The sequence below is a fragment of the Leptodactylus fuscus genome, chromosome 6 (genome assembly GCF_031893055.1).
Source record: "Leptodactylus fuscus isolate aLepFus1 chromosome 6, aLepFus1.hap2, whole genome shotgun sequence".
In the NCBI taxonomy this organism is placed as follows: domain Eukaryota; kingdom Metazoa; phylum Chordata; class Amphibia; order Anura; family Leptodactylidae; genus Leptodactylus; species Leptodactylus fuscus.
Genome location: NC_134270.1, coordinates 142,792,667 through 142,809,622, shown reverse-complemented (window position 1 = coordinate 142,809,622; position 16,956 = coordinate 142,792,667). Strand labels below are relative to the sequence as shown.

At 43.0% G+C, this 16,956-nt stretch overlaps 1 protein-coding gene across 1 annotated transcript in view; it reads left to right on the top strand.

Annotated features, from left to right (window-relative positions):
• The first annotated feature begins 7,327 nt into the window (after positions 1 to 7,327).
• LOC142208784 (protein-glutamine gamma-glutamyltransferase E-like) overlaps positions 7,328 to 16,956 on the top strand; it is a 48,736-nt gene continuing 39,107 nt past the window's right edge. Inside the window, exons 1-2 of the mRNA XM_075277490.1 lie at positions 7,328 to 7,385; positions 15,682 to 15,855. Coding sequence (XP_075133591.1) covers positions 7,367 to 7,385; positions 15,682 to 15,855 — 193 coding nt within the window. The 5' untranslated portion in view covers positions 7,328 to 7,366. The remainder of the gene's footprint in view (positions 7,386 to 15,681; positions 15,856 to 16,956) is intronic.

Below are 16,956 nucleotides of genomic sequence, written 5' to 3'. Positions count from 1 at the left end.
TTCAGCACACTGTTAGCATTCTAGCGGTCAGAGGCATAACTAGCAAAGATGGCCCCTACAGTGTTCATTGCAAATATTTTGGGCTTGGCAGAGCATGAAATTTTTGGGGTCCACCATCCATGGGATATTATTATAATCTGGGATCTTTTCAGAATGATCAGAGGCCCAGGGGAGGTGACAAATGTAAAAAAAAAAAGTTGTACTCACTGCTCCTGAGCTCCAACGCGACTCCTTACTGTTTTCAGCCCTCTTCAGTGACGTCACAGACATGGGTTACCCCGGCGTTATTATACATTGCGATGCTAACCTTACACATGTGATGTCTGTGATATCTTTGCAGAGGTCAAAGACAGCATGGAGTTATGCCGGAGCCCAAAAGAGGTGAGTAACACTAGTTATTATGTTTGCTCACCTCCTGTGGGCCTCTGATCATTATACTGTGGCATTTGAAGAGATCCCAAAGTGTTTGTTGGGGTTTGCCCAACATATCTTGAAGTACATATTAATACTGTAAGAACGGGAAGCACTTAATTTGGGATTTCTTGCCTAAAAATATTGATGAGCTAAGGATAAGTCATGCATTTCAGATCTGTGGGGGGTCTGACCCCCTTTACCACCAGATTAGCTGATCTCTGCAGCTGACATGCAGAAACCAAATAGCGCTGTTCTTTTTGTAGTGGCTGAACTGAGTCACTGCAGCTTATCTCCCATTCAAGTGAATAGGAGCTATACCTGGCCTGAGCACTGTGCAGACTGTCTAGTTCCTGCTCCATTCTCCATATATCAGCTGCAGAGAACAGCTGATCGTGGGGGTACCAGATTTTGGACCCCCACAGATCTGATCTATTATAGAAATAATTCATCAATATTATTAGCCCAGAAAATCTGTTTAGACTCACCAGTGGTGTGGAAAATCTATAACTGAAGGTTGCAGAAGGAGGAGATCAGTAGAAAGCAATAGAGTGATGGTAGATGTAAGGCAACCAAATCCAAGAATCAACAGAATCAAACTAAGCTCCATGGAACTACAGATTCCATTATACACAAAAAACACTAGACAAGAACACAATCGGAATAACAGAATCTGTAAAAAATACACATGCGCAAACACCACTGTAGATAACACCACATTTGATTCGGCAGAAGATTCTCTGGTAGAAAAGGTTAATAATAACTAATAATAATCCTCTATGATTCACACATTGATGTTATCTCATGTCTGTCGCTGCCTTTGCCAAGATTGATGTTTTATATAATGGTATTTCTGTTGCATAATCACATCCCATAAATCAATGACTTTTTTTTAGTGCAGAAATACCTTGTTATACATCTTTGTTTTTGAGTTGACAATTGCTCTATGTTAGTAAGCACAGTATCAGGGCAAGCACAAGCCCTGAAGACGCCAAGGTTTCTGCTACATCCTCAGGCAATCAGGTGGGTCCTTCAGACAAGTCTATGACAATGATTCATCCACTTATTGACAAAACCTTGGTCATAGTGCAGACAGCAGGGATTTCTAAATTCAGGATCAATTATGTTATCGTGTGTCAATACAGAGTAAAACCTCTTTGAGACGCCAATTCACAATTGTATCAAAATGGGGTCTTCTAGGGGTGAAAAACTGAAAATTGGGAACAGAAATTGTGGCCTTGGTAAGAAGGTGGTCTTGTCAAAGTAGTGGTCTTCTGGAGAGGTTTCACTGTATATCAAATGCATTCTGTTGTCAGATAAAGTAGTCTTCCAAAAATTCTGATTCATGTTTTATGTGTTCTTCTTCCTATCATTATTGCCCATAGTTCCAGTAGTCACAGTGGTCACAATAGTGGCCAAATCTTATAACTTGAGATAGGCAAACCAGTTCGTAATGAGCCAGATTGAACCCGAATATTGCAAAAATTTTGGGGGTAGTAACCTGCAAACCAGTTGTTAAATTATTATACTCTGGGGTCTCTTTAGACTCCAGAGTATAATATGTGGAGACCCAGAAAAGCACAAAAAAATAACAATTATATTCAATGGTCGTCGCCCTTTATCCCAAAACGATTCAGGTACCTAATCCACCCGGACGGAAACTAAATGAATCTTGAGAGGTTCACCCATCTCTACTTAAAACCTTGAGATGGGTGAACCATAACTAAGTATAAACCTATCACTACCAAGGATGCTGACCTATGGATGGCAACATCAACCCATAACTTTTCTTGGTCATCATGGGCGTTAATATAACCCCTTCACTGTCTTAGACCACCAAGCTTAAGGTGTAGGGTTAACCCCTACACAGTCCTAGACCCCCATAGATGCTGCTGTCAACCTCTTTACTGTCCTGGATTACCATAGATACTGATGTTAATCCCTTTGCTGTACTAGACCATGAAAATCTGGTTTAAATTACTTCATCATTTTAGACCATCAAGGATTGCGATCCCCTTACTGTCCTCTGCCGCAGTTGATGCCCGTTACCTTTTTAGATTAACAAATATATTTATTTTAATCCCTGTAATGTCCTTGTCATCCAGTGAGGTTGCTATAAACATTTTCATTACCCTAGGCCAATCCATTCACTGCCCTAAAATAAACCGCTTCAATGCCCTAAATCACCTGGAGTACCAAGAGTAACCCCTATACTGCCCAAGATCCTCAGGAATATTCTCATTGACCCGTTCATTACCTTAGATTATCAGGGATATTGGAATTAACTCATTATCTACCAGGGAAGTTATCATTACCTTAGACCACTAAGGATGTTGATATTAACCTGTTAGCTACCCTAGGCCACCAAATATATTACAGCTGATGATTTTTTCACATAAACTCCCAAGGCAATAAATGGAGATCAGATTTTCCCACCATGACCTTATATCTACACCTTTGAACTTTTAAGCACATTAGGTATATATCAGTCCAAATGTAGCTGTCATTGGCGTATGTACTGGGTTAGCAGCTAAAGTGACTGCCACAGGACCTGGGACCTTAGGGGGCCTGGCAGGGCCATGATGTTTTTTTTTTTATGTTAGTAGTCCATTATCTGCTGTAGTAACCTCAGCAGCTAACGGGTCCGATTTACTTATTAATCCCCAGTCCTGCTCATGGCTGCCTCCACTTCCCCTTCTGCGTCCCATATCATGTCCTTGGGACCTCCTGGAGGGCAGAAAGGGAAGCAGAGGTGGTGTTGAGCAGGAGCGGAAATCGGTAAGTGAGCCGGCTCGCGGGAAAAGTATTTGTTGGACAAACTACATCAAATAGTGCTATTATTATACTCTGGGTTCCTTTCAATCCCCAGAATATAATGATCAGAGGCAAAGGGGAGTTGTCAAATATAAAAACCATTGAAACATTGAAAAGGGCCGAAAGCAGAAGGGAGTACGCTGGAACCAAGGAGAGGTAAGTACCATTGGTTTTTATGTTTGTCACTTTCCCATGGCCTCTGATCATTATACTCCAGGTATAAGAAGAGATTCCCCCCTCCCCAGTATAATAATAGTTTGTGGGTAGTCCACTATAGCAGGGGCGTAACTACCGTGGTAGCAGCAGTAGCAGCTGCCACAGGGCCCGGGCCATTAGGGGGCCCAGTGACAGCCGCTACCGCTGCGTTTTTTTTTGTTTTTTTTTAAATAGTCCGTTACGGGCCCCATTCACTTGCCGATCCCGGCCCAGCCAGGGCCCCACAAACACTATCATTATACTCGGGGGTCTTTGCAGACCCCCGAGTATAATGATCAGTGGACCAGGAGACGTAAGGAACATAACAAACACTGTTACTTACCTCTCCATGATCCTGCCTCCGGCCTCCCTCATTCGTGTCTGACGTCTCTGACGTCACATGACCCGGGTATGCTTCCCGGGTCATGTGACGTCCGACGTCATTAATGCAGGACAAGAGCGGCAGCCGGTAGCCGACAGCCTAGAAGCCGGGCACAGGTAAGCAACTGTTTTTTTAAAAAAATGTTTTTATTCCCCCGGGTCTCCGATTATTATACTCTAGGGTCTGAAAAGACCCCAGAGTATAATAATTGTTTATGGATGTCCACAGTGGGACATAATACTGTGTGCAGGGGTCACTATTGGGGTTAATACTTTGTGCAGGGGCCACTATTGGGGTTAATTCGGTACTATTCCGTTATCGGGCCAGCAGCAGCGCATTTCAGCACCAGCTTTCGGGACAGCAGTTCAGTTCAGCAGCGGGAATTACAATGACATCCGAGGACTGCTGGCCCGATGCTTGTGCCCAGTAGCCAGTACATCAATGACCCCCCCTCCATCTCCTCCTCCTTCCAGTGCTGCCCCCCAGCTCTCCTTACATCTACCCCGTACCCTCTCCCCGCCACATGACTAAGCCGATGCTGGCCCGATGATAGAGGCTGTGCTTGTGTGTAGTAGGCAGTACATCGATCGATGCCCTCATCCTCCTCTTCCTTCCAGTGCTGCCCCCCAGCTCTTCTTACATCTGCCCCGTACCCTCTCCCTGTAATAGGCCTCACCGTAAATCTTGAGCAATGAATGCTACTAGATAGCCGCCGGACGCTGCAGAAAGTTTGTCCCTCCGGCTCGCTGTAGCTCACCGTTCCTATAGTCGGCGTGTTTCTTGTCAGGGCCTGGATTGAGCCCCGGTGTCTTTCCTTTCGGTCTCGGTACTAGCGCTGAGGTGAGGCCTAGTCGTGTGGCGGGGAGAGGGTACGGGGAAGATGTAAGGAGAGCTGGGGGGCAGCACTGGCAGGAGGAGAAGGATGGGGGAGGGGGGTCATCGATGTACTGGTTACTGGGCACAAGCATCGGGCCAGCAGTCCTCGGATGTCATTGTAATTCCCGCTGCTGAACTGCTGTCCCGAAAGCTGCTGCTGAACTGCGCTGCTGCTGGCCCGATAACGGAATAGTACCTAATAGAGTTCTGAGGAGGGGGTCGGTTGAGGTCTTCGGCGTCGATTTGGGGGGGGGGCCCCATGTCAAAAGTTCGCCACGGGGCCCCACCATTCCTAGTTACGCCACTGTACTATAGGGCATAATACTGTGTGCAGGGGCCACTGTGGGCATAATACTGTGTGCAGGGGCCACTATGGGACATAATACTGTGTGCAGGGGCCACTATGGGACATAATACTATGTGCAGGGGCCACTATAGAGAACAATACTGTGTGCAGGGGCCACTATGGAGCATTATAGTGTGTTCAGGGGCCACTATGGGGCATAATACTGTGTGCAGGGGCCACTATGGGGCATAATACTGTGTGCAAGGGCTACTGTGGGGCATCATACTGTGTGTAGGGGCCACTGTAGGACATAATGCTCTGTGGAGGGGCCACTATGAAACATAATACTGTGTGCATTGGTCACTCTGGGACATAATACTGTGTGAAGGGGCCGCTGAGGGACATTATAGTATGTGTAAATGGGGCGTTATACTGTGTAGAGGCTAGGAAAGAGAGCGCCATGCCGTGGTGAGGGGTTGGCCCAAGTCAAAAGTTTGCTAGGGGACCCAATCTTGGTTAATTACACCCCTGGTAGATGTATAAACATAATACATGTCTTACTATATTGGAAGCATCCATACTGTTTGATAGAGATGTGGATATTTGATACAACTTTTTTCCATGTTGTACCTGCATTTCACGGACAGCACTAGCTGCATGAGAACTTCACACACTAAAGACAGTGCATCTGCATGAACTTTCCAGCCATCGATAACATTAACATATATATTACTTATTCTAATTATTATTTCATTAGAAATGTTTCACGCTTTGTGAATAAAACATGTAGTCATGTCATTGCATGTCTTATTTTGCTTCTACGGCTTTTCTAGTTAATTTGTAAATAAAAATGTATATGTACAATTTTGCATTAAAAGTATAATTTAAATAGATAGATAGCTAGATAGCTAGATAGATAAATAGATAGAGAGATAGAGATAGATAGATAGAGAGAGAGATAGATAGATAGATAGATAGATAGATAGATAGATAGATAGAGATAGATAGATAGATAGATAGATAGATAGATAGATAGATAGATAGATGTAGAATTTTGCATTAAAAATTTAATTTAGCAAATTTAAAATACATCAGTAAAGACAGATAAAAAGTATTCGCATATAACTAAATCAAATGTCACAAAATGTTAAGGCAGAAACATAATCTATGTCAACATACCGATACAATAAACTATATCATTAGGAGGTTCTTGTTTCTGTTTTTTTCCTCCGATTTACTATTATTGTGATATATTAAGTATGAATTTGTCCCTGGAGCTCAAGAGCTTCACATTACTCTTACTTGGGTTGGGTTGTGACTCCTAGGTTGCCAGGATTATAACATGACTAGCGTGTAGATCCTGGGCTCATTACTGGGCCAGAAAAAGGTTGCTGCTCCTCCATTGCAGTGCAGTTCCATGGGGTGAAAGGAGATGTATGGTTCTGTCCTGTAACCCTGAGTCTGGTGAGACAATACTGCCCTTATTTTGTTCATGTGGCTGGAAATAAGCTACATGTATAGTTAGGTTAATGTATTGTTTAGTTAGTCACTCAGACGAGCAAGTTTTTATTTAGTTTTTTTTTTGTTTTTTTTGCCTGAAGTTAAGACAGTATTTTGTTGTTTGTTTTGTGCCTGAAGTCAAGGTTTGTTTATTTCCGTTTTTTACCTAAATAAACCACTTTGCTGTATATTTTGTGGCCCTGTCTTGACTGTTTGGGTCCGTACCACTGTTTATACCAAGCTAACTTCCTCACAGTGCATTTGCACATACAGCTGAAAGCAGAAATTGCTCACTAACGGGGAATCCTGTACCAGATTCCCTGTTAGTGGGCGATCTGGGCAATGGGGAGCGTGCCAGCAGATAGTACTCTGTGTGCCCCCTCTGGTACACGCGCCATAGGTTGCCATCACAGCCCTAGACTAATAAAAAGGTGTTTTGCCTCTATCCATTAAAACTATGATGGGATGAAGTGTCCCCCTGTTCTCACTCAATATGTAGGGATCACAGAGTTGATAGGTAAGAAACATAGAAGTTGGACATTAACCTACATTTTTGGGATATACCATAAAGATCGATGGTAGGAAAACCCCTTTAAAGTGTCACTGGTAGTCTAGTCCTCCTACATGTCTAGTTCTTCATAGTCATTATTTACATGAAAACACTCGCAATAATTAATGACTTTCTCTGAGTAATCCTCATTGACATAACCTCTGTGTCAAGCCGTACACACCCAACCTTGTGAAACCCTAAAACAAGTAGATTGCACCTAAAATGATTAAGGTGAGCCATACCCAGCTCATCTACATATTTAAGGAAAGACGCTGGAGGGAGCTTGAGTTATAAGACTGGTACACCGAAGCAAGGAGCAGTCAATAGATCATCTCACCATTCGAACACAGTCATGGGAGGAAGGCTGTCAGGTACGTCTGTGTATTTTCTTAGCTTACCTTCTCTTTAAGCCTATTATGATTCTTCAAAGGAGCTAAATCTTAATGCTTGTTGGATTACATGAAGGATTACACCTTGGAAGGCTAAACCAGTCAAATCTATTCCAAACATATAATGTATAACTACATGGCCATGGACAATACTTTGTGAAGGATTACTGGATATAAAGATTTTCTAGTTTTTAAGACATATCAGAAAATCATATTGGTGAGGGTCCAAGAAATGAAGTAGACCATCATAAATCCCAATATAGACCCTTTCACTGCTCCAGCCCATGAATATTAATCCCTTTTTGATCTATGCTACTAGGAAGGCTCTTCAGTTTTCTAGAAAACCAAAGATGCATATTTTAATCCCTTTACTATCCTAGGCCATCGGGGATGTTAATTTCAATGTATTCTTTAACCAAGAATATAAAAGGACCGCTTTGATCCTTAGATCACTAGGAATTTTTGCATTAGCTCATTCATTACCCTAGACTGTCACTAAGGATGTGAGTGTTACCCCAATGCAAAACAGATAACAGTGTCCCCACTTACCATGTGCTACCTATAATACCGGTGCCCCGTTATATAATAGCAAGTTTTTACCAGGACCCATAAGGTATTAGTTATGTCCCTGGCCTTATTAGTGTAACACAGCAAGTATGGACTTCAACCCCCATAAATGGATCTGGATATTTCTTCAGAATTGAGGAAACAGTCATAGGTCAGAACACAGAAAATCAAAGTAACAGTAATAAATTACAACTATAGCTAGGAACCTTATGGCTCAGACACCTTCCTACATTGTGGACCCACTGTGCTACTGAACTGATTTGGGGATATTTCTAAGGGTATTGTGACCCACCTGGTTTCCACACTGGACTTCACTGCAGGGATCTACCAAGTTCCTACCTTTAACAGTAGTATCAGTTCAGTGGTTAATGAGCCACGTAAGTCAAGAGATGTCAATGTGTAGCACCAAAGAGGCAGGCAGACTTGAGGTCTGTGGATAAGTCAAGTTGAAGGACTCAGGGTAAGCTCAGAGTCAACACCGTTATCAGGCAGAGGTCAGGGCAGGCAGAATAGGCTCAAAATTGAGCATAAAGGCAGACGTCAAAATAGGAGTAACAGAAGCAGAATACCCCTTCACAGGAATCTACAAGCCTGGAACCATATTGCTCAGGCACAGCGTGGAGACCAGCGATTGTGACCAGGCAGTACATCAGTAGAAATGAATGTACAGCACTTGTGTATTTGCTTTTATATAGAGGTTCTTTTGGTTATTTCATGTAATTGATTACAACTATTTGTCTAGTCCTTTCTTTTGAATTACTTTGGATTTCTCTCATGTAGTATGGAAATCCTATTGATATCCTGAATGATGGGGTCTGGCTCAGAATACTAGGCTGGTGACATCAATAGAAGAGGGTCTGTGCAAGAATATTTTAACCCCTAGCTTCCAAACCGCTTACCTGATGACATCATAATAATGCCCCAGATGACATAATTCATAGCTTTGTAGAAAACACCAAGCATAGCAAGTGGGAAGTACCACTCATTTTCTAAAGTAGCAGTGGCCCTCCTTGCCAGCAGGGCCCTGTGTGCAAGTGCACTGGTTCCATATACTGTATGGTATACCTGTTCCTGCTCTCCTCCTGTGACCAGACCTTCACTTGTTAATATCCACTGGTTGCTGTGACGTCAATCTATTATTCGGCTATTTATTCAGAATGTCAGGGCCTAGTATATATGTAATTTTATGATATACTAGCCTCTGCCCGCAACTTCATCTGCGTGTTGTTGTTGGCGATGATCCGCTTATATTTAGCCTATTGCTGCTGTCTATGAACCACCTGCTTCCACGTCTCGGCTCTGCTACATCTTTGCATATGCACATATGCACAGCATACCCAGCTGTATCTACATCTCTGCATATAGACAGCATAACCAGATGTGCTACAGCTCTGCCTAAGCTCTGATACATCTGGCAATTTGGATTACAGGGGTTTTCTTATGTCAGTGTCTGAGCAGCTTCTGTGTTAGAAACGGGGGAACGGATGTTGCTAAAATTTGCCACAGTTCTCCCCTCCTCCTTCAGCAGAGCCTGAACACCACATACCCCCATCTTACTCACACAAACTCTACACCCCATATACTCCTCTTGCCCACACACAAACTGCATGTTCTATACTCTCATGACCTTCCATGAGACTCCATTTTCAGCAGCTTCCACACTATCTGGTTCAATACTATATAGCCCTGCCCACAAAATAGCATGTAGCTCCGCCCACACAATAGAGTGATCCTATCCGAGAACATCTCAAGGATCTGTGATGATGTCATCAAGGGTCCTTTAGTCTAGTATGAACATAAATTCGCTCATAGTGGTTGTGAAGCCATGTGATTTCCTGAGATAAAAAGAGTCCTATGTTTTAATTGAGGTTGAAATCTATGTATGTGGCAAATTTCAGGCAAATCCATTCAGCCCTTTTTGCGTGATTGAGGAACAAACATCCAAACACACGAACACTAATAGGATTAAGGGGTGGTCTTCTAAAGTAGGTGGTCTTTTAGAGAGTTTACTTTGGACATTTCAGCTATAGCATTGGTCTATTTTTCCATTTGCCTAGTCCTTTACTTTGAATTACTTTAGATATCTCTCATGTGCAATGGTTTCTACATCAAGAAGGGATCGGTCCCTCATAAATGACGCTCAAGTGATGAACATGCTAGAAAAGTTGCGAAGCAGGTCTAAAAGTGATTCCAGTTCAGCCTTTCCATTTTGTCAGTGCAAGCTCATAATAACCATCCTAAAGCATTATTACCACCCATAAAAGCATGTCAAGACAATATCTTGGATTGTACTGTAGAGAAAAGACACTATGCCTAAGGAAAACTTCACGTCATTGGCATAACTATATGGTTTCAGTGGCTGCAGGTGAGACTGGGTCCAGAAGCCAAAGAAGCCTAAGTCACCCTCACCATACTAGGGCTGGAAAAACTTCTTTGATCTCCTTTCTGATTTCCTCTGATGCATTGTAAATCTTGAACCCTTGTCCTCTGGTGCTCTGCTGGAGAAGATTTATGATACACAGCCTTCCACTGTCGGAAATGGGTAAATCACCCCATTCAATGCCAAACGTAGCAGAACTGTATAACATATAGTCAATGAAAGATTCTGTGGGGGACAAAAGTGAGCATGATTACTATGTAGGGTCACCAACAGGGATATGAATGGTGGGAAGCTTGTGTGCCCGGACAGGTTGTGGACAATACTGTGCCCTGACAGAGAAGGAACAGGAAATGCGAATGCTGTTAAAACATACAGATGGGGCATGGCTAATGATTTAGAGGAAAAGTTGTACAAGGAAGAAATTGTACAATTTGCACAAACTTTCTGAAATGTCATATGTCAACATGTTACATGTTAGGTATTTTGTTTGTTGGGGGTCCATGGGGTTAGAGAGCTTAACTGATCAGAGAGAACAAAGGAAAAAATTGTTTGAGTCCTGTACCCCTACAGCTATAGGGAACCTATACACTGCTCTGGTTCTACAAGAAGACCCTGAAAAATGCTGATCATAGCCAAATGGGTCTACTTCTTTGTCCCAATACTAGTGGGATCCATCCTCAAGAGGTTCATTACTGTGGATGAAGGAGCACTGGTGATGGGTGAAGACTAATATACTGTCCTGGGAACTCAACTCTTCCCATTTTTTAACCCCATATGGAACAAATTATGTGCCAGATTTTATCTAGAAAGATAGAGTTTGGAGAAATAGAATCTGTGAGGCCCAGCTACACTTAAAGGGATTCTACCATTAAAGCAACTTTTTTTCTAATTACCACGTTGGAATAGCCTTAAGAAAGGCTATTCATCTCCTACCTTTAGATGTGCTCTCCGTCGCGCCGTTCCTTAGAAATACCGGTACTTACCGGTATGCTAATGAGGTCTCGTCAGCAATGGGGACGTCCTTCTTCATCTGCCTCCTCCCCTTGTCTGTTGTCTTCTTTCTTCGTCATGTCTGACGCCTGCGCAGTCGGCTCTGACAGCGAGATCCTGTTAGAGCCGACTGCGCATGCTCGGTAAGGTCCGTACAGCCCTCCGACGCGCGAGTGAACTCATCCAGGCGTCGGAGGGCTGTACGGACCTTACTGAGCATGCGCAGTCAGCTCTAACAGGGTCTCAGAGCCGACTGTGCAGGCGTCAGACATGACAAAGAAAGAAGACAACAGACAAGGGGAGGAGGCAGATGAAGAAGAAGGACGTCCCCATTGCTGACGAGACCTCATTAGCATACCAGTAAGTACCGGTATTTCTAAGGAACGGCGCGACGGAGACCACATCTAAAGGTAGGAGACGAATAGCCTTTCTTAAGGCTATTCTGACGTGGTAATTAGAAAAAAAGTTGCTTTAATGGTAGAATCCCTTTAAGTTAAGGAATTTTCAAGGAAATTTTGAAGCTGCTGCCTTGATGGATGGTCAAGTCCTGGGCAAAGGTAGACTGGTTTATCTTAGTGACATATATATGCGGTATATTGTGGAGCCATTAGCATCTTTTTCTGGGTCTCAAACTGCTGCCTACATTGACCCAGATAAACAAGTCTATATGGGGCAAGATTTTGGGGCACTATGTATAACCTCTGGACTTGTGGTGCTTACCCTTCAGGGTTCATCATCTAGATGGTTCCTATTGAAATACACCGATCTCACCACAAACACATTTCATAGCTTTTGGTCCTGTCTTTGCAACTTCTGTGGGAAAGCAACCTTTCCCAGCATGTTCTGTGAACTCCCAAATATGAACACCTGGAACTATTTAACAAGTTTTGGTGTGCCCAAAGCCAAAAACTGAAAGATGTAAGCAAGCAATCCCAAATGATTGCAACATAGAGAAGTTCATCTGTACCCTCAGGACTCTTGGATGGCAACAGATGCTTCAGCTCCATTTACATCCTGCACAAGTTTCTGCTATATGAATCTCAAAGCAAATGTAATGTTTGTTCTCCTCGGTTACATAACTAATAATTCTAGGAGTGGATACAGAAGTAATAATCTAATCCTAATTTATAATTTATTCTTGCTTTCCTTCATATAAATCCAGACATGTCAAGGACACACCTAGAAGAAGCCATATTCGTGATATTCTGCTTAATAAGCAGCTTGTTCCCATATTGTTTAGTGTCCATACATTGAAAATAATGATCTTAATCTGTTCAATCGGCAGATGAATTTAATGCTATGACTAATATCGTTGTATCATCGTCTAATAAATAGGTGAGGGGGAGAAGAACCCATATTCTGGTCCTCCCCTCTAGGACTAAGTGGGACTTTAGTGGGAACCATGAAGTGCCTTATTTCCCTTATGGTGGCGCTGTCAAGCAACAGAACATAGTGAGGCACGTCTATTATGCTTTGAACACCAGTTGGGTGCACAGATAGGTGGAGAGTGCCCCTAAACTATGATGGGGCAAGGTGCACAATATATGAAGACTGGCATTGAATATGGCAGTCGTAACAAACCCCATTGAATGCACCATAGAACTAATCTATCATGCAACACGGTGGCTCAGTGGTTAGCACTGCAGCCTTGCAGTGCTGGAGTCCTGGGTTCAAATCCCACCAGGAACAACATTTGCAAGGAGTTTATATGTTCTCCCTGTGTTTGCATGGATTTCCTCCCATCCTACAAAGACATACTGATAGGGAAAACAAAATTACATTGTGGTCCCTATATGGGGCTCACAATCTACATAAAAAAAAAAAAAACTGATCTATCATGGCTTTTGCATGTAACTTTCTTCAAAGTGGTGTGGTGAGGGTTAGGCCATTGACATCTTCATATAAAGCAGTTCTTTGGTTTAAATGATGTGAGATATCAATGTCAGCATGGAGAAGGATGCACCTGATTTATGACAACGCATCAGTGTCAATAAGTCAGCTCCATGTTCCTTTGTACAGAGTTGTAGCTAGACTTTCCATTAACTGGGGCAAAAGTGCATTTCATTGCCCTTATTTTGTACCAAAATACATAACAGTGGCTTGTTGATGCCCCCCCCCCCCCCCCCCCGATTAGCAGTACCCGGGGCACATACCCCTCTCTGCTATTGAATGTTGGAATCATTAGGACATATTCTATCCAGTTATTTCTTACATTGTAATTATAGATCAGTCTTGCTTTGGGTTTAGTTGTTATGGTATTACCATGTTATATAATTTATGGCGCTTACAGTTACCTGCGTGTAAGGACTTGATGATAGGAACAACATATAATTATTTTGTCCTTGACTCTTAGAATACATAATATTTATTATGCATACTTATATAGCACCATCATTTTCCACAGCCCTTTACAGTCAATATGCCATATAGGTGTCACAAGCTACATTCCCTATCAGTATGTCTTTGGAGGGTGGGAGAAGACCCTCACAAACACGTGGAAAACACACAAACTCCTTGCAGGTGTTGTCCTTGGCAGGATTTGAAGCCAGAGCTCCAGCGTTGCAAGGCTAGCCACTAAGCCACCATGCAGTCCATGGTTAAAGGTTCTGCTGCAGAAACATGTTGCCTTTTATTATACAGTATTTTATTGTCACCGTACTGATTTGTAGATAGGGGTGAGCCAATCTTGAGATTTCAGGATCAATTTTAAAATCCGATTTCCGATCATTTTCCAGCCAATCGCGATCATGAAATTTCCTCAATCGCCGATCGGGATCCGAACTTTTCCAATCCTGATCGCTCAACCCTACTTGTAGACTAATAAATACCCTTAATGGCAGCACTTGTTTGTAGTTCCATCTTTTATTGTTCTTTTCCATCAGACCCATAGTTATTGAATTGAGAAACAGGACACACGACACATACCATCCCTCCAATGAAACAGGACAAGACTGTCAGACATGACATAGCTGGACAGGCACTGTGCTGACAAAGATGGCAGCTGTCAAGAAAATTCAATTCTCCATCTCAGCCTGTGTTATTAATCAGATTTTTCTAATAGTAAATGTAACTTTCATAACCCGTTAGAGTAAGCGTCGAGGCTGGGAGTAGTAGTACTTGAACTTGTCATGGTGACTAGGAACACTACCAATTCCTCCAGCTAACCTCCTGGGCTGGTGCAGTGCTGAGGGGGCCTGCAGTGCACCAGATGTAGTAGTAGCACCACTAATAAACTTACAAGGGTCACTCAGGGGCTCTTGTGGACCACCTTTCATAATAGCTCTCAGTAGTCAGACACCTATAGAGCTGACACCTACCTTTATTATCAATAGTGGGGAATTGATTGATATGAAATTGTAGGGAAGTAGGGCAGTATGGAAAATATCCTACATGGACTTACATGTCATGGGCTTGCAGCTAATTGTTTAGTGGGATTATTTCTATATTTTGCTATAGATAGAAAGAAGGATCCATCACTCCCTTAGACCTGGAGTATATGCTTTGCCATAGTGTTCCTTTGAATAGGACACGTCATCCATAGAAATGACATTCCTTATCTGATAGGTGCTGTCACCCTGAGCATTTTTGTGTTTTACTAATCCAAATCTGTTCTTCTATTCCAAAGATATAAGCACTTTTAGTGCTAATGCAAACACTAGACAAGTGGGACTGGTTTCTTTGGGGATAGGATTTCTGTGTGCTATATGTAATGTATTACCGCACACTTGGCTATTATATCCTGATTTGCATTTGGATAAACACGCATACAAAGGTATGTTATTGGGCTTTTCAGACCTGGTAACAGGAACAATATGGGCAATACTCCAGGTCTAAGAGAGTGGTCAATGACATGGGGATTCTCTTGTTGGTGATATACAGTACTGTGCAGGTTCCAGGTTCTTTGGAGGAGGAGCCTTGGAAGTGATGATATGGCCCCCACAAAACCCCTGATCGCAACATCATCCAGTCTGTCTGGGATGACAAGGTGAGACAGATGGATTGGAGCAAGCCTACATCCACAGAAGATCTGGGCTTAGTTCTTCAAGATGGCAGAAACAACCTCCCTGCCTAGTTCCTTCAAAAAATGTCTACAAGTACCGAGAAAAACTGATGGAAGGCAAAGGGCAAAGGTCACACCAAATATTGATGTGATTTACATGTCTCTTGTCTTCATTCATTTCATTTTGTTAATTGGCAAAAATAAACTATTAATCCTTCTATGTCTAAAAGCATTCTTACTTTGCATTGTTTATCCGTACGTGCCTAAAACTTTTGCACATATTTGCTGTATATGCATGTAGTAAAACCACTTATATATACAACTGTTGCTTCTCTGTTTAGCCCTACAGCTGGAAAGCACAAACCTGCAGCAAAGCAAAAATGCTGCTGCACACCGAACCAATAGCTTCATCGACAAAGATCTCATCGTGAGGAGAGGACAACCATTCAGCATTGACATAAAATTCAACAGGCCTGTTCAGTCCTCAGACAATCTCATATTAAATCTCGTGACAGGTAAAAATAGTAGTATAAAACATGTCTGTATATAACACCGGATTTATCCATAAGTCTTTGATATTCGGTATTTGTCTTCATATGGTCTGGATCTATATATTTAAGGTTATGGCTTGGTCTACACATGGAAGTAGTGGCCTGGGTCTATATATTTAAGGTAATCGCTTGCTCTACACATGGAAGTCTTGGCCTGGGTCTATTCATTGAAGGTAATGGCTTGGTCTACATATGAAGGTAGTTGCCTGGGTGTAGACATTGAAGGTGATGGCTTGGGTCTAACACATGGAAGAAGTGGCCTGGGTCTATATATTTAAGGTAATAGCTTGCTCTACACATGGAAGCAGTGGCCTGGGTCTACACAATGAAGGTAATGGCTTGGTCTACACGTGGAAGTAGTGGCCTGAGTCTATATATTTAAAGGGATTCTACCATTAAACTACCTTTTTTTCTAATGAACACATCGGAATAGCCTTAAGAAAGGCTATTCGTCTCCTACCTTTAGACGTGGTCTCCGCCGCGCCGTTCCGTAGAAATACCGGTTTTAACCAGTATGCAAATGAGCTCTCCGTAGCAATGAGGGCGGGCCCCAGCGCTGAAAGGCCGATTAGCGCATCCCCATTGCTGCCCGAGAGCTCTTTCCTGTGCCGCCTCCTTCTTCTGCAGCAACTCCGCCTCTTCTGGCTTCTCTTGCTCTTGTAGTTCTATAGAGGAGCATAGAGAGACCACCCCAAAATGGCCAGCGGCCGACTCCTGTATTGAACTGCAAGAGCAGCTACCCCAAAATGGCCGGCGGCCATTTTCGGGTAGCCGCTCTTGCAGTTCAATACAGGAGCCAGCCGCCGGCCATTTTGGGGTAGCCGCTCTTGCAGTTCAATACAGGAGCCGGCCGCCGGCCATTTTGGGGTGGCCTCTCTATGCTCCTCTATAGAACTACAAGAGCAAGATAAGCTCTTGTAGGAGACCACAAGAGCGGCGAAGACCACGTCTAAAGGTAGGAGACAAATAGCCTTTCTTAAGGCTATTCCGACGTGTTCATTAGTGGACTGAGTCTATATATTTAAGGTAATAGCTTGGTCTACACATGGAAGTAGGGGCCTGGGT